Source organism: Callionymus lyra, chromosome 18, assembly GCF_982586985.1.
Source record: "Callionymus lyra chromosome 18, fCalLyr1.hap1.1, whole genome shotgun sequence".
Classification (NCBI taxonomy): domain Eukaryota; kingdom Metazoa; phylum Chordata; class Actinopteri; order Syngnathiformes; family Callionymidae; genus Callionymus; species Callionymus lyra.
In genome coordinates, this window is record NC_141835.1 from 15,456,283 (window position 1) to 15,481,448 (window position 25,166).

The 25,166-nt window shown below is 39.8% G+C and overlaps 1 protein-coding gene across 5 annotated transcripts in view; it reads right to left on the reverse strand.

Moving 5' to 3' along the window:
- Window positions 1–25,166, reverse strand: part of esrrb (estrogen-related receptor beta) — a 64,919-nt gene that overhangs the window by 15,307 nt on the left and 24,446 nt on the right. For 3 of the 5 annotated variants that reach the window (XM_087780466.1, XM_087780468.1, XM_087780470.1), the window contains 3 exons: window positions 18,466–18,591; window positions 7,679–7,789; window positions 5,867–6,028 (listed from right to left, as the gene is read on the reverse strand). In XM_087780466.1, the coding sequence (XP_087636592.1) occupies window positions 5,867–6,028; window positions 7,679–7,789; window positions 18,466–18,591 (399 nt within the window). The remainder of the gene's footprint in view (window positions 1–5,866; window positions 6,029–7,678; window positions 7,790–18,465; window positions 18,592–25,166) is intronic. The other 2 variants (XM_087780467.1, XM_087780469.1) reach the window with 1 other exon arrangement.

Consider the following 25,166-nt stretch of genomic DNA (forward strand, 5'->3'; position numbering starts at 1 on the left):
TTTTAGTGCGTAAGTGTGTCTCAATTCTTAGTATGCGAAATTTAGTGCGCAATGCACTCTAAATTGGCGTACTAACACGCCCACAAAACTGAGTATAGTTCGATGGACACTAACCACCCTATCAGCCGCCATCTTAATGATGTTTTAAACGGAAGTTACGTCATATAAATATGCATATATATTCATATACTTACAGGTGTATTTTCAGCAGCAGTAGGAGGATGACACGTCTTCGGTGCTGATACCAGCTTAAATATCTCGCGAATATTTCAATTCTCATATTTTTTCTTTATTTCCTTTTCCAAACTTGCAAAACGTGCTGCCAGCAGGTGGCGATAGTGTTCCAACAGCTGGTTGAAATCATCGTTAAATAGAAGTAGAAGAAGAAGCTGTCGCCTCAATTCCTGCAGTGTTTGATTTGAGACATACTGTCTGTGGAGGATTTGCGTACTAGTTAGTACGTACACTATCCTGATGCATACTAACTTCTAGTATACTAAGAGAAATATGCGATTTGAGACACAGCACTGGACTTCCCTTCTCTACAAACCCTGGTCCAAAAGACCACACTTCAACTCTTGAGACTCCTTTTTTTTTTTTTTCAAACTGTTACATCTGGACGTTATCAGCTCATCCGTCGACCCTCTAATCGATGCGGTCCACTTCATAATGAACCGTTAATCTGTTTTAATTCCTTCGCCCACGGCCTCAGAAATCTATCAGAATGCAATCATCATTTTCCGCCCCTGTTCTTGTCTGGGAGCGTGTGGCGGTGGGAGTGTGCGGAGCTGCCCTCGGGTGCCGTTGGTGCACGGGAGTGAGTCGCACTCAACCAGTGAACCGTCTCTGATCAGGTTCAGCCATGTACAACTCAATTATGCAGCCATTTCATGGCCGGGGGACACTCGCTGTCCTAATGCGGACGCCACCGATGGGACGAGCGCAGACGGAGCTCCTCGCAAAGGCAGAAGTACCTTTGGAAAAGTTTACAGCGGGAAACTGTGGCGAGACGCGGAGGTAAAAGTAGGGGAAAAGTAGGACATTGTGACGTCATTTGAACTGGCAATTGTCGAGCGATACCACTGAACATGGTGCAGCACTCATGCCAGACCTGAATGTGGCGCTGTGGCGCCCTCGTGAAAAACATAGAACAAATGTCGTTTTTCTTCCGTGCAATGACAATAAAAGAAAGTCTCTAAAGTCTCTAAAGTATAGAGGTAAACACGCTGTGAAGTTGAGCTTTTATTGCACTTTATTTTCCAACTAAACCTGACATTAAAGGTTGTGTAGTAGTTTTAAACAATTTAAAATAATTTGTTACACACTCATTAAATACGCTAAACAAATCTGGTTCAATTGGAATTTAATATTAATCTTAATACTTTCCGTTCTTGTGGGTGCTTTTTAAGGGTTATTTGCCACTCGAAATAATAAAATAAAAGTATTCATTTTAATAATATAGGCACTGTAGAATGGCTGCCTTGGTGCTTGGTTTTTTTCTATTGCCCATTTTGTGTGTTATCTTTTTTGCATTCTTTTATTCAGAAGGTAAGTAAGTAAGTACGTTTATGTGTACCACAAAAAAACAATCGATATTGTGTCTACAACACTGGCATATATATATATATATATATATATATATATATATATATATATCAAATATCGATATCAATACCAACATATGTGACAAAACATTTATCTAAACGTTCAAAATAACTGTAAACGTCAAAAGCGGAGCAAGACAATTGAAATATAACTACATGTTTTATTCTGATTTAACGACACCAACACGCTAAAACCTGCTTTAACCTCTCAGAGCTTTAAACCCACCATGTGTGGTAACACAAGCATGCGTCGTATTTAGTTACATCCTCACAACCATGTTGACAACCATACAAAAACTAGACGGTGGTAAATCACTTGCACGAGCATATTCTTGGGTCAGATTGCATCCATTCAAAGTGTTCCTGACGCTGACACAGGCACATGCGGTGACTTGCTGATGTCACCACCGACATGTAGGAGGACAGAGGCTCGTGAAAAGTCCAGATATCTGGAATGATAGATATCTGTGAAAAGTGGATCGGGTCTTTCCGTGGAGCCGGCATTCTATTTCTGATCGGGGTAAATGCCAACGCAGGGGCCACATGTAAGTAAGTAAGTAAGTAAGTAATTTTTATTTGTATAGCGCTTTTCCAGACCAGGGTCACAAAGCGCTTAAACAATCAAAACAATATTCAATAAAGTATATACTTTAAAGGTCAAGATAAAACTGATAACACAACAGGAGTTCCAGAAAATCAAGGAAAAGCCTGAACAAATATAAACGTCTTAAGATGTTTCTTAAAGGAGTCAGTAGATCCATCATGTGGCCATTTGACTGCATTTATGTGGCACATAGGAGAGTAAAACTTCCAGACTGAAATATTTTAGCAAAAAACACACATTTTTATACTTTAAAAAACACAATTTATAATTAACTAAACATACATTTTCTCTTTTAATAAAGTGGGTCAATTCCCATAGCTATGTTGAGTCATATTGAGGACAATAACAAATTATTTATTTTATTATTAAATATGTCACTTTTTATTTACTTTTTTTCCCCATCATACTAAGTCTCATTTTAAAAATTAATTCATTAATATATTTTTCATTTTCTCCCTCACAAAAGTCTTTTAAATTTAACCTACCCTCTGCTTTAATTTTAAATGTGAAACTAGTATTCGAACCTGCAGTACCGATCTCCACCCGTAGGGACTGTAATCCGACATTTTCCAACGCTCTATTTTCCCATCGACCTGTTAGTTATGGATTACACGCGAGAAGAGCGATGAGCGTGTGCGAGGAGATATCGTGGCCTCCCCGGAGAATATGTAACAATACTTGGCCAATAAATCTGATTGTGATTGTTCAGCAGAAGCCTTCGGCGAGAGCACAATCTGGCTTACTGCCCCGGGTTTTTGGGTTAAATGATCATTATCATCTGGAATGACAAGTACTGGACAAATCCCATTAACAACACAAATCTATCCACGGATGTTCAGGTAATCTGATTAATAATATCGCGCCGAGACAGTGGGAGTGAGAGGAGGATGTTATTGAGGAGGCGCTGATGCGTTTCACGTGTTCTGCTCCAGGCGACACAGGAAGTGTATTTTACCGATCCTGGTGACTTTTACCATCCAATGTATACATTCGATCGGATTAGACACGATCTGGATATTGTCAGGAATTAAGTGCCATTTTTTTTTACATGTCTTTGCTTTATTTTGAGTTTGTACAGTTAAAAATAAGCATTTATCATCATCAATATGGAGCTAGAAATTAAAAAAAATATACGTTTAATAATAATACTGACTATCTAGAAACTTAAATAAAAGAATGTATTTCAGTAATTGTAACAAGTATTTGAGTAATGGTTTAAACCGTATCACTCCAAAATATGCACCTTTACATACTTTATTGAATATGATAGATAGATAGATAGATACTTTATTCATCTCCTTAGAGAAATTCACATATAGAATATTGTTTTGATTGTTTAAGCGCTTTGTGACCCTGGTCTGGAAAAGCGCTATATAAATAAAAATTACTTACTTACTTACATATTACATTATTTTTTCCTTCAATAACGGATTCTGAATCCAGAAAACATATTTTAATTTAATTATTTTCAATATGTTTCTATTAAAAAAAAGAAGAGTTTATTATTATTTAATTTAGTTTATATTTCTTATTTACGATATAATTTGTTCATTTATAATTATATACTTCGACATTATCTACTTTGTATTTGACGGTTAAGTCAAGCTGTGTATGGAAACATTTTTTTAATCTAAGATTTTACATTTTTTTGTTAACCTGTTCAATTTTAAACACACTTTAAATAGAAAAAAATATATAAAATGTTCTGAATTTACAACTACAGTTCCATGTTCTCTTACCTGTTAATTATGAAGGGATAGTTTTGCCGCTTAAAATATATATTGTTATTATAAAAACATGTAATAAATACATTTATATTATATCTAAAAGGATATTCTGGTCACATACTAAATAGATTGATAATAATAAAAATAATGTACGACTGCTCCTGCACCCGAGTGATTTGGGGGGTCTGTGATGAAAGTGTGTTACGAGGTCAGACCTGATCCGGTCCTGAATAAGCTCCTTGGTTAAACTCTCAGTCTGCTGACCAGGCAGGCCGAGTCCGCGGCGAGGGATCCCAACAGTTTAGCCGTGTAAGGGATCGGGGCAGAGGCCGCCATCTATCTCTAATCTCCTTACCATCAGATCTGGACCTGATTAATACGCATCCCTCTGCGAAAGTCGTCTAATGCCGCGGGTGCACCTGGCCCGGGTCAGCCCGGGTCCACTTCCACAGAAGGGTAATTTCAGCCTAAATCTGAGGATTATGTTCCGGAATTTAACTTTTCACTGATCTGATATGATACTGGAAGAGACAGGTGGTTCACTTTAAAGAGGAGCAAATGCAATAAAAAAAAGTATTTAAGATTATGACCACCTGCCAGGTATTGAAAAACAGCAGCACATGATGGGTTTTTGGTCTGTTGTGTTTACCGGGAAAGAAAAATAGGCGAGAATGACGAAGGATTTAAACAGTATAAATATAAATGTATTTTTCTCCTGAATAACCGATTCTTTATCAAGGATATATCTTAGAATTTAATTATTATGTTTTTCCTTTGATCATAGATTTCATTATTTAGTTGTAATTTATGACTTTATTTGTTTATTTCTAAATACATACTTTGATTTCAGTATTTGTGAAGAACTTTTTAATACAAGATTTACTTATTTACTTTTTAATAAATGTATTATTTTATTAAACCTTTTTTTTTTCTATTAACTACACTTTAATGATGAATTCCCCGAGGCTTTCTTATAATTAACATTTTTTAATCACGTTTCTGCTTCGGTTGATGGTTATAAACTTGTATTAAAATAAAGTTTAATGGCTTCTACGAGGCTGCGGGTCAAGTTAAACGGTCACCATAAATCCTCGCCCTCCTGGTCCATCCTTCACACATCCATCCCTAAAATTCCCGCTCGTGGCTTCACACTATCATGTTTCCTGCGTGAGATCTTGATCTCTCGGGGGATTGTGGTTCTCTCCGGGTCGTCCGCCCTTGGACCCCCACTATCTGGAAGTCTGGCATCAAAGGAGTGACTTGCACAATGTCAGTCATGGTGGTCATAATGTTTTGGCTGATGGCCGCATTTTGATATTGTTCGCTGACACTTCGTCCCCTTTTATGCTGATGAAGGGTTGGCGAGAAGGTAGCGTGGGGGGGGGGGGTCGCGCCGGGGGTCAAGCGGGGGAATCTGCTTAGCTGGCGGAAAGAAAAGCAGGTAAAACGACGTCTTGCGTTGAAAAAAATCAGAGACGGAACACTTGAAGGAAGCCAAATCTCTGCTGACACGGATCCTGGATTCAACAGCCTCTTAGAACCCAACACCTCGTCTATCAGAGCGAGGGAGAAACATGATTATGCCCATCAATAATTCAGTGCGCGCTCGCCGTGTGTGTGTGTGTGTGAGTGTGTGTCGCGGCGAGTGTGTGATATGATGCCTTGTTTGATCGTGCAGGTCCCCAACTTTGCTCTAAATCTCCCCGGTGATTACAACATGCAGTGGCAGCAGGTCGCCATGTCGCCCCCCTTTCAAGCGTTCAAACGCCGCCGTTTGAGACGCTATTGATCCTCATTTCACACGCGTGAACACACACACTCTCTCACACCGACACACACACTCTCTAGCTGTTCGTGTCGTTCACAATGACTTGTCTACTATATTTTATTCATCATTGTCTAAGAATATATTCAGTGGTTTTTAATCCTACCTGGGATGTGTTTGGCCCAGCCGATGATGACCACCAGCTCGCGGTCGGCGAGGTCACACAGCGTGGTCAGCGCCTTGATGTCGCTCTCGGGCATGGTGGGGTCAGGCATGGCGTAGATCTTCTCCGGCTCGGCCACCAACAGGTGCGACACGATCTTTGTGACTGAGGCGGGAAATTAAACTTCGATCAGTTTCTGTTTCTACTTTTCTTGTTTATTCTTTCTTTTTTTCAGATTCTTAGACTGGCACTTGTTTGAGTCTCTCCTGGATGACTTTGCTTCTTGTATTGACTGGTCAATGCAGAGCTTTGTCTTTTGGCTCAGCTCATTCTTTATCACAATGTTAAAAATATGACTTTGCTGATTTTTGTTCGGGATTTATTTAGATCTTTGTTAACATCTTCAGTCATTTTTCCTATTTTTTTATCTGTATATATTTAAAAAATGTATTTTGCGACTTATGTTGTAATAATTTGATCAATTAAAATGTATTTAAATATAATTATGACTGCTTTTAATATGTTGATTATATTTTAATTACATTTCTGTTTGAATTAAAAATATATTTGTAACTTTTCATTCCTTCATCCAGATTTGTGTGAGGTATACCTTTGTGTTGTCTCTGGGTCAAGGTGACCCAAAGGATCGAAAAGGAATATGTTTGAGGTATCCCTTGTGTTGTTTCTGGGTCAAGGTGACCCGAAGGCCCGAAAAGGAATATGTTTGAGGGATCCCTTGTGTTGTCTCTGGGTCAAGGTGACCCGAAGGCCACGGAAACAAATTTGTTTGAGGTATCCCTTGTGTTGTCTCTGGGTCAAGGTGACCCGAAGGCCCGAAAATAAATATGTTTGAGGTATCCCTTGTGTTGTTTCTGGGTCAAGGTGACCCGAAGGCCAGAAAAGAAATATGTTTGAGGTATCCCTTGTGTTGTCTCTGGGTCAAGGTGACCCAAAGGCCCTAAAACAAATATGTTTGAGGTATCCCTTTGTGTTGTCTCTGGGTCAAGGTGACCCGAAGGCCCCAAAAACAATTATGTTTGAGGGATCCCTTGTGTTGTTTCTGGGTCAAGATGACCTAAAGGCCCGAAAACAAATACGTTTGAGGGATCACTTGTGTTATCTCTGGGTCAAGGTGACAGGAATGCCTGAAAAGGAATATGTTTGAGGTATCCCTTGTGTTGTCTCTGGGTCAAGGTGACCCGAAGGCCCGAAAATAAATATGTTTGAGGTATCCCTTGTGTTGTTTCTGGGTCAAGGTGACCCGAAGGCCAGAAAAGAAATATGTTTGAGGGATCCCTTGTGTTGTTTCTGGGTCAAGATGACCTGAAGGCCCGAAAACAAATACGTTTGAGGGATCACTTGTGTTATCTCTGGGTCAAGGTGACAGGAATGCCCGAAAAGGAATATGTTTGAGGTATCCCTTGTGTTGTCTCTGGGTCAAGGTGACCCGAAGGCCCCGAACACAAATATGTTTGAGGGATCCCTTGTGTTGTCTCTGGATCAAGGTGAACGACCTCCCTGGCTTCCATAAATACATATGCATTGGTGGAGGTCATTCATCTTGACCCAGAGATAACACAAGGGACACCGCAAACATATTTGTTTTGGTCCTTCGGGTCACCTTGACCCTGAGATAACACAAAGGTTAAACTGACTTTAATGACATAATTCAACGTGATTGTTCTTGAAATGTGCTCGAAAGGGTAATTTGTTCATCGTGATTTAATAAAACGAAAGATTTGCCGCCTCAGTTTTACTCTCGTGGCGGGCCGAGGGTGTTCAGGGACAATGGACCGGTGACTGAGGGGTACTCACGGGGCTTTTTGGTGGGCGGGGGGAGCGTCAGGCCCAGGTAGGGGTTGTTTTCGGCGTCCAACCTCCTCTTGTACTTCTGTCGGCCTCCTCGCACGCGGTCCAGACGAACCCCTGCGGGTACGAAGAAGAGCAGAAGGACACGCCACACATCATTTCCACACTGGAGGACGTTGAAAACCAGGTTAAAAAACTTGCTGGCGTGAACGTGTGTGTGTGTGTGTGTGTGTGTGTGTGTGTGATGCATGGGCAGAGGGTGTGGAGGTGTCAGAGGCTCCCATATGTGGTCCATGCCTGGCTGGTCTACTGTGACACAGCTGAGCCCAGAGCTGGTCTAAACATATGAATTTTAACGTGGGGTCGATGATCTCACAGACTGGCCTTCTAATTATTTAGCTTTTGGGCGAGGCGGCCGGAATACTAATGGACTGATACGATCCTCGTGTGTGTGTTTGTGTGTCGGACAGTGACTTACAATGTGTCAAAACGTTTGACAGCAGTTTTTTATGAACTGGATGTTTATGCTTTTCTCACACAGACCAACAGAAACAGGGTTTACTTCGGGTAGACTCTCACACCTCCGCCTCAGATTGTTAAACATCTGTCCATCCAAATAGTTTTTAAGAAATGGGGACTTTAAATATGTGTGTAGCTGAGTGTGTGTGTGTGTGTGTGTGTGTGTGTGTGTGTGTGTGCATGAAACAACTCTAATTTTTGACATTTATATAGACTTAAAATTGTTATTTTATTAATGCTAGGGTTTTTAGCAACTATTTTTATGCTCTTAAAAATGACATTTTGTATACATTTTTTATTGTCTCTAATAATATTCAATACTCAATAGTAATGTTGAAGAAACCATTTTAATATTTTAAATTATTTCATATTTATTTCATTAAGTGCTTTTGTTTGTTGTTTATAATATATATATTCTATTTTTTTAAATATATTTATATTAAGAATAATTTATTTTTTCATTCTTGTTTCATTCTCAGGATTTCTTTTTCTTTTGTAGTATATAGATTTAGACGAAATAAAAGTAAGACATATCCAGTGGTCTGTTATTGTATAAATGGCGCATTGAGATGACATCATAGTCACCAACAAACAAGAAAAGTCGAGCAGAGATGTGCGAGAACTGTAAAGAAAAGTGCTTAAAATCCAAATAACTTTTGCGCGAGTGGAATCTAATGTCTTTGCACACTTGGTCAACATTAAAATGACCAAAAAACAAACAAACAGATTCCAATAGAATGTTCAAGAAATGTTAATAATGGAAAAAGGAAGTGATGTTTAGATTTTGGTGGTGTTCCTGACTACCATCTGGATCCACGACTCATTTGAAGATTGATCACTCTCTGTGGTGCAGAACATGATCTAATCTAAAAAAAAAAATACAATCAAATTTAAATGAAGGATGAGGGGTTTAAGTGAGCAACTTGAGTGATTTGCTAGTTAATGTTATGTTACATATTGTAACGTTCTACACTAAAAAAAAACACCACCACATCGTGAAGTCGTCCGTGTGTGTCGACACCAGTCAGTAAACACACAAACACCCTCCCGTATAGATAACTCCTGGATCGTTCCCCATAAAACACGGCACAGGACCCTTATTTGTGCCCCCTTTCCCTCCTGCTCGGGGGGTCTTATCACGCGCTGCCACACCTTCAGGTCCAGGTTCTCCACCGATACTGTAAATGTCAGTCGGCCGCCGCGTCACAACATAAGTTATTTATTATCTCATTATTTGATAAGAGCGCTTCCATTTCTATTCTATTAATTTTCAACATAGTTAAAATATTTCATCCCTTCTGTTTTGTTCGCCGCTGCACCCCCTCCTCGCAGCTTTATTTGGTGTAATTGTACGCTTATGTATCTGGACCGACGGGCCCGTATCTTAATCCTGTCAACGGGGAGAATCCCACCCCCCTTTCGTATGCAAACCTTCCCCTTCCCCCCGATGCTTCTCCCTAAACAAATTTAATACTAAAAATGAAGGCCCTTGGCGGTGGAGGGGGAGGAGTTAATTTGTCAGCGTCCCGCGTCCTCTGAGCGAAACAGCCAGAGCACTTCCTTGATGATTTCATCACTTTATAACAGGGAGGACGGTGTCAGACCCCGCGCTTTGTGTGGCCGCCGCAAATGAAGCTAATACAATTTGCCCATCAGCAAGTCTTCCCGGAGAGGATGAGCTTGGATGTGTCCCATGTGCGAGGACGGCGGTCACCCGGTGAAAATGGGGGGATGGTGGGGGGGGTGGAATCAGATGATGTAAGACGAGAGCGTGGCATTCATTTCACAGAGAGGGATGAATTTATGGTAAGTATGTTGTAGGTAAGATTTACTAAAACTACTGAGCAAGCATTGCGACGGATAAAACTCGTCATGGCACGACTGTAAATATCATGATAACACGTTAATAAAACATCCATTATGACAACAGTTCTATTAATCAATGTACATATCTCAACTTCTCTTTTGTTTTTTTTTTCCTTTATATAGATTTTTGTAGCTGATGCTACACTGCTAAGCTAACTAGCGCCCTGGATACTGAGAGCTCGCTCTGATTGGCTAATAGAGAGCATACAATAAACAAAAATAGTCTAAAGAATTCCACGACACACACTACGAAAATCTACATTATTAAACTAAATAAAAAAAATCTAATGGGTTTACTAGAGTCATAATAGAACCACGTGACGATTTTCATTAGATTAGGAACTAGTATAGATGAAGGTGTATGTGTGTGTGCATATTTACACACAAGGTTGTTCATCGGTGTGTGTGTGTGTGTCAGCGAGTAATCCAATTGTTCTCGCCTAAAGGAAAAACTAAATTTTACTATAACACCATAAAAAATTAAATATTAATACTAAAAAATAATGTATATTTCAACTTCCACATCCCTACAACTTACTTGATTACGTTACACAATATAATCTTTAGAAATGATAAATTGTATTTGCATCAGCTTCTGACTTCTTGAAAAAAAACATCTGCTATATTTACACTTTCCTCCGCACACAGGCTTCAGTTTCATACGTACACACAAGCGATCCTCATTTATCTTTTCCAGCAGAGATTTTTCGTCTACCAACATAAATTATTTGATTCCCTGGAAACACAAATCTGATTAGGATTGTCTTTCAATTTCCTGACACTGTCAACCCACTAACCTAATTACCCCCAATTCCCAACAGCCTCATCCTCCCCAACAAGAAACACGGGATCATCAGAAGACGACAAACCACCGTCGCTCTCCGTGTGCGCAAGTCCTCTGGTGGGAATGATTTGTAAAGTGTAGCTACCAGACCACAGTGTGTACTTTCAATTTAGTGGATTAACCCGGACAAAAATATGTCAATGTTTGTTATTATTAAGAGGAATAAATTGGTTGCAGTAAATCAAACAGATGGAGGTTTAGGGGCTTTAAACAAAAAACTACTCATGGTGCGGGGGCTAAATTTGGCCGACACAGTCATTAAATGTGGCCCAGCAGATGGTTGACTTAAAATTAAAGTAGATTCATCTTCGTGTTGCTGTTGTGATCTAAATATGTGTCTGTGTTTGAGATAATAAATCCCAGACGCATTCGATTTCTTTCCTTATTTTAAGATTCTTACTTTTAGAAATACTAAAAATGGAAGATTTTGTTTTGGTTTTTCAAATGAAAAAAAGGACCTAAATTCACCTTTTCCCGTAGTGAGACCCTGAGACCAAAAACAGCAAGTTCATCTGAGTTGATAATATTAAAAAACAAAAAAAAGTTGAACAATAATTTAAGCTAGGCTAAAGCAATAGATGCTAACCCAGAGAGAACTTAAGCAGACAAATGAAAATAATCGACTTATCTAGGAAGCGCCTGAACACAAACTAGAAAGAGGTCCTTGGTAACACGATCGATGGATTAATAGTTAAATAACTAGAATGAAAATTAAATCAAACTTTTCTTTACGGCCGATCGTGTGCGCGCAGTAGCTGAATCCCACACGTCCGGCCGAGTCAATATATCTTGAGTCAAGTATGGAATGTCTGCAGCCGAGTGTCTCACACTCCTGACATGGTTCAACTTTGACAAGAAGGTTAAATATGTCGACCATTTTTCTTTGATGCTTTGTCAGTGGTAAGTGTACAACATTACAAAAGATGTCGAAATAACCGCGTGTGGGGGGAGTCTGTCGGGTGAATGGAACCGGGTTCTAGTAGATAATGTTCACGTAGAATAACCTGGATGGAAAATCCCCGCCGTGATGTCACCTTCTTCTACGGTTTCCTGTGGGGGGTCACCTGCCACCGACGCCCGACTCTCTCCGAGCTCGCCTGGCGAGTCATGTGTCAGCCGGTGTGAAGCGGTTTGATGAAGGTGGAAACGGTGCCTCTTTTAATTAGAACAGTCCTGGTCATAATTAACAGACGCTGACAGGAATTAAAGCTTCGCCGCTGGACTGGTCTCGTTTTACGGTTCGGGGCCGGACTGGATCCAGTTCGGGGAGGAGGACGATTAGCGGCGACGCCACGGGTTCGTGTCTCCAGGTGGGAGGGATGGAAAGTTACGGGGCGACAAGGGCAAATGTTTTTGTTTTTTTTTTAAAATGGGGACAAATACAGATTACACAAAAAAATAAATAACGTGTTAATATTATAAACAAACTCCACCTGACGTGTTAGGACTAAGGAATATATTAAGTGAAAAAAAAAGGAGATTAATAAAATAATAACTTGAAAAAAATGTATTAAATGAGTGTGTCAGATGGTGGAAAGGGGTGAGAAATAAATTAAAGAAAAAGCCCAAAATTCAAGATTTATTTTTAAAAATCTATCGATCTTATTTTTTTCACTAAATAGCAAAACATATTTGTACAAAATAACCTTAAATGTGTTCTTATGATTAAAATTGGAAAAGTTACATAACAAAGATTTAAAATAATCAAAGAAAATTCTAATGAAAAATCTTCTCTAAAAATGAACCCCCCAAATTTTGTGAAAAAGTAGGAAAATTGAGTTACAGTCGGGTGGCCGCAGTCGGCCCCTAAACCACACGTTTGTAGCTTTTTAATGCTAATAAACGTCTGATTATCTGAAGTGTTTTTCCTGAAGAAATTGTTAAATAAGTGGAGTCCTCGCGCCGGAGCACACAGTAGGTTGGAGGTGCAAATGCCGTTCGAGTGCTTCAAAGTCATCTTTCATGGCTAACTTGATGGCGCGGCGAGGAAGCGGCGGGTGGGCTCTGGTATCACCTCTTCAAAGCAGATAAGAGGAAGGGGTTGTGGGGCGATCGAGGGGTTTCGGCCAACGCGGCTGGCATTTGTGCGCGGATTAGCGCGGACCTTCGGGGAAAGGGGGCCGGGGCCAGCTGACCCGAGGCTCCTCTTTCTCTCCAAAAACAATAATAATCCCCCCTCCGAGTGCCCCCCGCTACAAAAGGGCCTGTCTTCACTCACTTTGTGGCAGCGGTCCTTATTTTGAGTCCCTCACCTGTTCCGGGGGGTGTCTCTCCCCCTGGGGAAAGTGTCAGAATGTCTGGGATGGTTGGCAATGCCAAGGGGGGCTTAGGCAGACCCTATTTTAGCTGGGAAAATCAGAAGGCCACATGGCAAGGCTCGCTGATCCTCGCCTTTCAAGGAAGCCGCCGTGCTAAAGTGCCGTCAGCACTATTTCAGAGACCCCGCTGCCCCCCGGCTCGGCGTGCTTGTAAGTGTGTTACCGCATTTTTTTTTTTATCAGTAGCGCTCATGAATGACAGGAGCGGAAAACTGTTGCTTCTGAATTTGACCTGTTGCCCCGGGTCGGCCCTTCACCCCCTCTGGAGTCATGTGACCGGTCATGTGACTGTCCTTGTCTGGCCCCGTCACATATAAACCTAACTCAAGCCTGGTAATATAACCCTTAAATATTCTCGGTAACAAACATCACACGTTTATTAAAATACTTCTTATATAATCCAAACAACTATTTGTATTACTCTTACAAGTCTTTTATTGCTTTTAAATTTTTTATGATAATATTTTTCAATCCAAAATATGGCCAAAAATTTTACATTTCTGAAAATGTTTTGGAAAAACATCCAATATTTTCTGATTCCATCGAAAAAATCCCATTTTTTGTAATTAAATAATCATAATGTCAAGATTACAAACCAAATACAAACAAAACATTTTTTGTAATTTTATCCATTTTTATTCGAGATTTTATAGGTTATATTATTAAAATTCTTGCTTTATCATTAAAATTAAATGGTTACTTTAATTACATCTTGTTTTTTTCAATTACTAAAGTAATTGACTGAATATCTTTATATTGCAGTTTACGTTTATTCTTTTTATTGTTTTCAAACTACATATTATTATATTATATATTATTATTACTAGATATATTTACATTTATACTTTTATATACATGAATTTTATGTAATATTTAAAATTTATTTATTCTGTTTATACTATATTGCACTATTTTTAACGTATTAATATTAATATTTATACTTTTTATATATACATTCACCCTTCTGTGTTTTTAACGGTTGCCAAGCAACACATCTTTGTTGCCAGGTTCACTGCAGTGTTTTCTGTGCAATGACAATAAAAGAAAGTCTAAAGTCTAGATGAATCAATAAATTATACGTTAATTATGTATAAAATCCTTCTTTAACTCATTTTCAAATCAAAAAAATCTCTTGTCCCACGTCATTTTTCCGACGACTGACGAGTCATTCTCTACATTCGTAAACCCCAAAAGCCTTGAAGTGTGTCCTGGTGTGTGCATGAGCAAAAGTCAAGACGAGTGTGTGATTGTGTGTGAGTTATGGCGAGAGGAAGCGGGAGCGCGGAGCAAGTGCCACTGGATGATATGGATGTAATCTCTCAATAGCATCTTGTCGTCTCTCTTGCTCGGAGCTCTGAGCCGTTTCCATTGATCAGTGGGAAGAACCTGTTGGCTTCGACATTTGATTCTTCCATCGATCACTTCCCGCTTCATACAGTCCAGAGGTCCACGAGGTTCAGCGGAGGCTCGTCTCCGAAGAGTTTACGCGAGCCTCGGAAATAATTGCATTAACAATACGCCAAATACGTGTTTTAAATGGGGGTCAATGGGTAGAAAGTGGCCCCCGAACCACACTTTATCAAGTTGTGATATCAAGTATTAAATAGTTAAACATTCAGCAAAAGTAAACCATCAGACGATTCATGGGGAGCTTGTGTGTCAGGAGGGGGCGCTGAGATTCATTAAAGCCGTAAAGTTATAATTAGGCGATTTTCCACTGACACACAATGTGACCTTTCTGCAGTCGTGGAAGCCATTTGGACGCGTCCGAGGAGCCAGCGTCCGGCGATGATCTGGTGGCTTCTGGAGCTTAAGACTGGACACGGACCACGTGCGTCCGTTTGGTCTTGACCAGGAGCCAGACCTCAAACCCCCAAAAATCCCCGACATCCAAGACTCACCGCCAATGCTTTTAATCATTTTGTTTGTGTAATGTAAGCGGTTTTTAGGTGCAACAAGTGCTCTTCAGTTTCAGGTGGTGTTTGACTTTGACTAGCAGGAGGATAAGACTTAACTTTCTCTGGGTATTAACGCGATTGTTGAGACTCACAAAGATGTTTGTCCTTGAATCTATGGAGGACTTCATCCGACGCTGACTTTCTCTAAGGGTCTCAACGGCCATAAAATCCATTTATTAATATTAATAAATAAATTAAAAATTGCATCGTAGCAACAAGATAATGACAAAGTGGGAGTGAAGGGCAGAACTTTCAATAGTGTGTCTTAAAAAGGAGAGTTTAGGAGTTTAGGAAACTGCCAAAAAAAATGTACTTCTGTTTGTACCTGAATCACAAGAAGTGATCACCAGGATCAAAATGTGTTTTTTTTCTTTCAATTTTACGAGGCATTATGTGTTGATTCAACAACAGAATACAAATAAAAATAATATAAATTTACGTTTAAAAAAAATAATACCTTACACAGTATGCATTCAGAAAGATGAAAGGAATTTTAACTAAAATAACATTTATTAATGTATAACATTTTAAAGATCTGCATTAAAATTTAGACACTTGTTTTTAACCAATTTGGCCCAATTTTGTATCTACTTAAATTGGAACTTTAACCCTATGAAAAATAATAATAATAATATATATTTTTTATCATTTTCAAGCTCATTTCAGGTAAAAATAACAAAATAATCTAGGAATTTAAATTACTTTTCACTGGAGTTGAGACCATAAATAAAGCTAAATTCCCTTTAAAAGGGTCACATAGGGCATAGTCAGTCCCAGCTAGCAGGGATGAGAGGCAGAGAACATCCTGGACTTCAATCCATAAAAAAAAAAAAACATTCACAAAAACCTAGGGACAATTTATAGCGACCAATTAACCGCGATTGATCCATGTTATTTTGGGACTGTGGGAGGAAATCGGAGTGGCCAGCAGGAAGCTAACAGAAAGATAACACCTGGTAGCAAGTGTGAAGCACTAAGCAACAATTCAATTTTACAAGGAAGATCAAGTAGAGCTACATTTGCAAGAACTACAAGAAGCTCCACCAGTCAGGTGGGTGAGTAGGGACCAAAATATGTTTCTGTTCAACAAACAGTGGGGGAGCCGAGTGCACCTGCAGTTCAACATCTACTCAAACCAACAGTCCCTTTGGTTCCTAAAAAACACCAAGAGTCGAACCGAACCAGTTTTTTACTCTCTCTGCCGACGATCTCCTTCGAAGCGGCCGCGACATATTTCCCCGGTCCCTCCACTCGCCGAGATGATATATTGGCATACATTTTTCATCAGATAGTAATGCGATTACTCTGTCTTTCTGGCACGGAGGCTTTATCTGGCCGTGCGCAGTCCGGAGGATCCGGTTACCGCGAGCAGATCCATACGGGTTATGGGTTCTGGCTTCAGGTGGCTGCTGCGAAATGTATGCATCTATAAATCCCACTGTTCGATGAGGAACGTCGGAAATAGTTTGACCGACGTATACAGTGAGTAACAAGAGTTAATTTCATCCAGTTTCTTCACTTAAAAGAAGAAAAAATGATAGGTTAAAGTTATATTTTGTTTCATTTTGATAGTTTATATTTACATTTCACTAATTATCCAATTCTTTAATTTATGTACTTCATTTACTGTCAATCTTTCTTCTTTTTTCTTTTCATGATTTATTTTAATTATCTTTATTTTCTCTTTATCTATACATCGATCCATCCATATATATATTGTTTTATTCCAATGCCATCTTTTTATCTTGTTTTTTTCCCCCATTGCCTTTTGTTCAAAGGTAAAGGTTATTCTCATTTTACAACATACACTTTTTTTATGTATTAATTTTTTGACTTTAAAATGTTTACTTGATAAAATAATTCATAATTAATTATATTCTTTACAGTGTTTTACCTTTTATTCTGTTTTTGTTATATCATCTATCATCTTATTTTACAGTAAATCTACAGTAATTCCTATTTCTGTATATTTGTTAGTAATATTTTGGTAATAATACTTTTTTTCTGGTCAAATTTTTATCCAAACAAAATAAAAAGTTGTTCTCAGCTTCTCAAATTAAAGTGTTCTTTCATTCAACTGAGTTAATGAAAATGTCTTTTTAACTTACGCTTAAAAACCTCTATTAAAAATATTGTATAACTACTGATTTAGTCCATTTTCTCCTTCAGCGCCTGATACTATAAGTTAAATAATGTAATAAATAAATAAAATGAATATAATATAAGAATATTTTAAAGGGGGGCTACTTTGCGTCCGGGTCTGGAGAGCGTCCGCAAGGTTGAACCGAGAGAACCCCTGCGACACAAATCCATCGGAAACATGTTTAATTGTCACTGGATTCCCTGCTGGCCCCGAAGAAAACATCCGCAGGAAGAGACGGAACGTTTAGCGGATCAATACGCCGAGAGAGGGGAGACGAGGCAGAGCGTGGAGGAGAGTCGGCTCGTGGAGGAATACTGTTACATTTCTATTACTCAGCTGCACAAATCCACACCATCAGCACTTTTCTGTTCTCAGATCAAATGTTGACTATTCACTGGACTTTGAGCAAAAGAACTTTTGGGACATTTGGCTTCGATTTTCAACTTCGTTCTTAAAAAAAAAAAAGAGATGAGAATGAAACACTAGATCCGACAGGAAGCGTATCGTCTGCTTCGCTTCCTTCTGAGGAATTATTTACATCTTCTTACACACATTTCTATATTGGGATCTAATTATTCCACAACTTCACTTCTTTTTACTTCCACACATTCATTAATGCAAGCAAATAAATTATTTATAACGTATACATTTATTCATTTTCCATTGTTTTACAGTCAATTGATATATTTTACTCATTTCATTTTTGTTCATACGATTATTTCGGAGGGTTTTTATTTTAAATATTCCTTTTGATTGCAAAATTAATATATTATTAATATTGTTAATATATTATTAGATGTTTTCTAGTACAATTATTGTTAAATTATTAACAGATTTAAAGTTAAAATGTCTATTTTTAAACTGTTTTATTGTACATTTCTATAGTTGGTCATTTACTACTCAGTAGAACAATTTGTAATCACTTCAAAACCAGCTGTTTCTATTATTTTTTTCCTTTCTGTGGCAATTTATATACATTTTCTTTGCATAATTTCTAGACCCTGATATTTAATTTGAGGCTTTGAAGGTCACTTTGAAGATCAAATCGTTGCAGTAGTCGATCAAATCAGTGTGAAAATGACATATCAATCTTGTGCTTGTTCACATGTGCGGGTGCAGGAATTAGAAAAAAAAAATGTTCTTACTCTTCTTACCTTCTTTCAGCATCCCCACTTTGAGGCATTTCATGAAGCGACAGGCCTGACATGATTTGCGTCTCCGTTTTGTGATCTCGCACTCGTTTGTGGCCGGACAGCTGTATTCTATGTTACCTGCAAATGAAAAAAGAATAATGAGCCGGGCGTGATTAATCGGGCGCAAACGGGATGTGATTAGAAATAAAACACTTGGAAATAATCAGGCGGCGGGGGGCTGTAATAAAAGAAATGAATGGTAAATGTGGGCTACGAGACGCCGCCGCGTACTCAGGGTTGCCGGGCGATAAATCATCTTTTGGCACGCGGGCGTCGGGCACCTTTTAATCATACGGATTCCGATGGAATTCATTTTGATAGCGTGCTCAGGTGTCCTCCAGCTAGAAGGGTCCAAAACAGCACAAGTCCTCCTGCAGGACCCATCAGTGGATGCCACCCCGGACCAACAGGAAAATTGCCCTCATTAATTCTGCCTGTGTCCCCTCAGGGCCCCCCGGTACTGGGCCGTGTCCCCCTTTTTTTCCCAGCCAGACATGCTGCTCCTTGACCACTTTACATAAAACTGCAGCAGACCCGAACCTGTTGTTACCTCTGTTGCCATTGTTGACTATTTACATAGCGAGCCGGCAGGAGTCCTCATGCATTATTCACGCGCGGCGTCTGATTCCAGCGCAGAAGCTAAAAAGAGTTTCACTGCCGCACGATAAAAGAGCGGCGCTGACATGAGCAGCAGAAAAGGGCACATCTCCTCCGCCGCCGTCGCCCGAGTCCCTGGCTGTGTAGCGGGGATTTTCAATAAAGGGTTTTAGTGTAATGGCTGCGTCGGATTGGAATCGTCATTTTTGACATTGACAACAGGAGTTTTTCTTCAACCTCTCGTCTTTGCGAGGACGTGCGAGGATAAAGACGAGTGTTTTCTCTCGCTTCCCTGCCTAGAAATACAACCTGATTACCATCTTGCCGTTGGCCCTGTGTTTGATCCCCCTTAGTTTGATCATGATGTCAACTATTTTTGTTTTTCATAAAATTGTACTTTATATGTATCATTTAAAATCACAATATTTCTTCTTAAAAAGTAATAGAATGTTAATGTCTTTCCTTTTATTTTGGTAAACTACTACTTTTCTTCACTATTATTTAGTTTCCTATTGCTTACATCGTACTTAGTTTTTTTATTTTACATTTTTTACTCATTATTTTGGCTTTAAACTCTTATTCATTGGGGGTAATGTCAACGCAGGACGGACGGTTATTAAGGAATATAGAGCATTTTAATAATCTGTCACGTTAAACCAGTTATACACTTCTTTTTATTTCAGTTTAAGTATTTTAAATGTACCATTAATTGAGATTAATCACAGATTATGACTGTAACACCATATGATATTTTTTAAAATTTCAAAATTGAGTCTAATCTATAAAAGCATAGTAATATATACATTTTTTAAAGCATGAAAACAGAAGAAATCCGTCAATCTAGGACGTCTCTACTGATACAAGAAAGAGTTGAACTCTGAAACCTACAGTATAAGAAGATCTTTCTTCCTTAATGTACAAACCATAACTCTGCTTTGTAAAGATCACAAGAAAGAATACATGTGTCTCTAACATGTCAATTCTAGCGCAAAAAAAAGAGACAAACATACTTTGTTTTCATTCCATTAGTGCAGGAATTCCCAGACATAAGTTATATTTTCTCTGGCTCGTCCCAAGATGTTTCACATCATTAGAAATTCCTTCTAATATCTGCGTGAGAAATCCTGACGCTAATTCTTCAGTCTCTTTGGTTATGCTGTGGCTCACGAGCTCTGGCGGGTTTACTCTGTTGTCAAATAAAAAACATAATAATCCAATTCCCACGTGCCTGTGGAAGCGACATTCGAGGCTCAACGCCAACCTTTTTTGTGTTTCCATTAACAGATCAGCAACTTCCCGGGGAAGAGACGTTTATCAATAAAACGACAAAGACTTTGTGAGCCAATATAAGTTGTACCGGTCACATGGTCCACCGGTTCCATATCAAACGAGACAACAACAACCCTCACGCCGCACGCCACCCTTGTGTCCACCTGTCAGCCGGCTCTCCGGGTCTGAAGCTCTGTCAGGAGGGGGATTCTGGAGCTCAGGGCAGACACGCAGGAGGATTAACCAATTTTTCATATCTGCATTGAGTCTAAATTTAGCCGGGGGTGGAGGGGGGGGGGTGTCTTTGGAGATCCAATTCTATTCAGAAATAAAGAACTGCTTCCAGACGATGAACACAAAACAGTGTCACCACATATCTATGAGTCTAAATTCTCTGTTGTCTACACATTTGGAAAAGAGAAGAACATAGTTTAAAATCCTAGGATTTTTTAAGGCATGAACCTCAACTTATGTATGAGAAACTAAGTCTTGATTAAAACTCCAGTGTGACTTAGTTAGACTTAAACCTAACAAATGTGTTTGCGGTATCCCTTGTGTTGTCTCTGGGTCAAGGAGAACGACCTCCATGGCGTTTATAAATACATATTCAGTGGTGGAGGTCGTTCATCTTGACCTAGAGACAACACAAGGGATACCTTAAACACAGACATTTGATTATGGGTCAAGGTGACCCAAAAACAAGGGTTAAGAGCAACATGGCGCAGTTGTCGCCCTTAGCAAAAAAGGTCAAATGTTCAATTCCAAAAGGAGAAAAAAGAGTTTGTATTTTGTCTTTAATACAAATGTCTTTGTCGTTCTTTTGTCGGCAATATATTTTCTAGCTGGCCGCAAATGGCCTGTAGGACCTATGTTTGAGCATTCTGTTTTTGAGTCCAAAACTGAATTTTATTCAGTGAAATTTTGACCAACTTACAGTACATTTATGCTTATAATCACTACCTCGAACTGTCAATCGGTGTCAATTGGTCAATTGTCCAGTACAGTATGTTGGTTCTTATGGTGTTTTTGTATAGATATTAACATGTAAAAGAAGCTTCAAATAAACCGATTTTTTTATTGGTGAAATAGAACTTTAGTCTTCATTTTGGAATTTCATTGAATGTTTCTGCGGTGGATCAAGAGCAGCAACGATCTCTATGGATTAAAAAAGCCGAGCCAAACGTTTTAATGTGATTTTTGTCTATAAATAAAATGATTGCAACTAAATTGAGTGACACTAACAGACATAATGTGATACAGAGTTTCTGTCTGGGACTCCTTGAACCCAGAAAAGGTCCACTCTGGGGTTTATCTGAACGTCCGTCGGGTTACGCTTTGGTTACAAATAACATCAGCGAGTGAAGGCAGCAGAAAAAGATTTCCCTCCTTCTTCTCTTGATAAGTATCTGTCTCAATCTGGTTTATGGCTTTTCAGGACCCATGCCAGGACACAAGAGGGGAAAGTCGGGTCTTGTAAGTAAATTACGCTTAAAATGGCAGGTATTTCTCATCAAAATCTAAACCGACTTTTACAGGCTTACTGTCAAGGTCTATTACTTCATACCAAAGAGGGTCAAGGGGTCCGCTCGGTTCCTGCGGCAATTTTACACTTGGGTTCAAAGCGGGAAGAAAACAGGGTTCAAAAGGGGGATTTTTTTGATGGGTGGGACGCGTGCGGCGGAGGGACGGAGGTATTTCGGGGATGGATGGAGATGCGGGTTGACGTTAATTCGCCCCCCGGCCTTGACTAATGTAACTATCTCCATGTAGGGGTTCAAGGGGCTTTTCCACAGGAATCGGTGACACAAGATGGATTTCCTCAAGCGCTTTTGTTGAAAAGAAAGGGATATCTAATGCCTCTTTTTTCTTCTTCTTCCAGACAGCTGAATTTATTACGAGGCGTCTCGCACGCGGAGGTGTTTTCGCAGAGGTGCTAAACGGGTCCTCGTGTAAGGCAACACCGGCGTGCACGCTGCAGACATGTCGACCATATATTCGGTGACGCTCGGATAACTAGTTCCAACGCTCGTGAGGACACACACCGAAGGCGACAACTCGGTTTCGATTGCCGACTGTGTGAAGTGATCGAGGGTTAAACGCCGGACCGAAGCTGACGTTTACATCAACAACGATGGTCCTTCATCTTGATATCCGGAGTCGTTTGGACGAACGACTATTCGCCGACACTTGAGGCAAAAGGAAGACGCGTGTAGACGGACGACCGCTCACATTCTACTACACGTTAGATCAGTCACCGCTGACAATGTGGGAAGAAACCAGAGTGCAAACGAGTATATTTGGGAGGACAGGTGGAGATGGGCCAGGACTGTTGGCGATGGAATAAGAGCAAGACAATCCGTGGATGAATGAGGACATAAAGATGATATGACGCCGACCTCAACAGCAGATCAACGACTGATATCACTTCGGACAACAAGAAGTCAGTCTGGAGTTTTCGAGCTCAACCACAGAAGGCGTTTTGGCTCAACAACAGGAGTAATTTACTGCCAGATAAAACCGTAATTGGATGAACAATGCAGGTTACCTCAATATTAAAGTGTCCAGAATCAAAGTTTTCCACATATTGACTCGGCAAAAATTGATGTCCATATTACCGTTGTGAAAAGAGCTACATTTTCTTTGTCCAAAAAGATGGATAAAAAATCATCCAAATACTTCACTACACTCAGGGCTTGTGCAATATTTACCCGATTTTCTTTTTTCTCTGTATAGCATGTTAGCCTTTTAACTTCTGCTATAAAAATGCTAAGATATAGACTTATTTAATCGTGATAAAATTTCTCTTATTGTGACTTTAATACAAGAGCGATGTTCAGACGACCAGTATGGAAGTATTTGGATGTTTTTAAGTGTCTTTTTGTACATGGATTGTGAAAATAAAATTAGTGTCTTTGGCTACCGTTATATGGACATACTTTTTTGCGTATAACTCTATATCAAAATAATCCCAACCCTAAGTCGAGTAGAAATAGAGGGAAATTTTAATTTTGGGTGAACTAACCCTCAAAGCTTAACACCTTTGCTTAAACACTAGGAATTGTTTTCCCGTGATAACATAAGTCTCTTTGTCATGATGGAACTGAGGGGCGAAGATAGTCGTCCTCGTCTATTGACAACAACAACAATCCTATCTTTTGTTTACCATTAAATGCTCGACTAATTCGGTTTACACGACACGTTTCTGTATCATTTTTTAAAATCCGGTACAGAGACAGATCCTCCGACAACTGCCGAAAGGATGAAAGGAGGATGTGAAGCGGCGGCGGCAGCCGTACAAGGTGAATGGAAGGTGACAAATAAACAGGCGTGTACATGGTTATCATTAACTTAGCATGTTGTTTGCCCCGAGTGCTAAAGAACAACGTGATAAAGGGCTGGAGGAGACAGCTCCTTTGTTTTCTTCTCATTAGAGAGGGCCGACTCTCTCTGCACCCTTGACTGCCTCGTTATTCCTTTAATTAATCAATTCTCATCAACGGCTCCTTCTTTTCAAGGGCTCTACATCCCGCCACTTACTGCTTCAATTTTCCTTCCAGCCATTCTTTTGTCATTTCACAGGGTTTCTCCACCTCCTCCCCTCTTTATCAAAAACTCCTTCTTTTACTCGGGACCCCTGTCCTGATTGTTATGCCATTAAAGCTTCTCCTCCTCTCGTCGAGAAAAGAGCAGCAAGAGTCCCTCTTCAATCTAAATAGAAGTCGTGGTTTCTTTTTTTTTTTCCTCTCCTTTCGCTGAAATTACCCGGCGACGCGTGCCTGAGTTTCTAATTGGCATGGCCTTCCCTGGAGACAGCCCCCTCCCTTCTTCCTAATGAAAAGCCTCGGCCTTAATTACACTTTCCAAACGCTGATTGTTATTGACAAAACTCCTGTGGCTCGGACAAACGACGGCAGATTAGCTCCATTACAGGCAGCCCTCCAAGAAGAGGGAGAAGGGTTTCAAATCGACAACGCAAAGTGAAGCGGCTCAGGGTTTTTTTTTTCCCATCCTCCGCGTACCTTCCCTCTTAATTGCCCGAGCTTCGCTTAAGACGTCTCTTTCTTCCCGGTCGCCGCCGCCGTCGCTTTGTGTAGGCGTCAGAGCGCTTCACGGCGGGCGGACAAAAGCGATGTTACTTGAGAGAGAGAGAGAGAGAGGAAAAAAAAACAAAAAAAAAAACTGCTCATCTTTTGTCAACAGACAGGATTGCTGATGGCTGGCGCGGGTAAACATGAGGATTTGGCTTAATGCTTTTGTTTGCCCGCAAAAAGGTACATAGACTGTCTAAAGCTGATAGCGCCGTCTGCGCCAAAACACACACGCGAACAGACGCTCGCTGTGCGTTATGAATTCTTCGCACCGTCTAAACAGCGTTTATCCGATAACATCGCAGAATGACTTCCCGGGTTCCACTTGCAAATTGAACAAAGCCCGGACTCAAGTAATTGTTTTGTTTTTTCCCCGTGTTGTTGGTTTCCACGACGCGTTGTATCCAAATAACTTCGGAGACAAAAGATTCAGTGACTATCGGAAAGATGATTGGAAGTCATAGTGAAAACCGTTTTCTTTTCTTTCTTTTGAAGGTTGATCGTACCTCGAAACGCAGAGATTCCCCCGAATATATTTTTAAGAATTACCGAGGTTTCTAAGTAACTTCGGGAAAACTCGGTGTTATAACAAACATCTAAGAGGTTTCTGAGGACAAAAATAAAGATTTCCTATAATGTATGCACATGTATGATGGTGATAGAAATCAGCTAAATGTGCGCAGCTTCAGTGATGAGTTC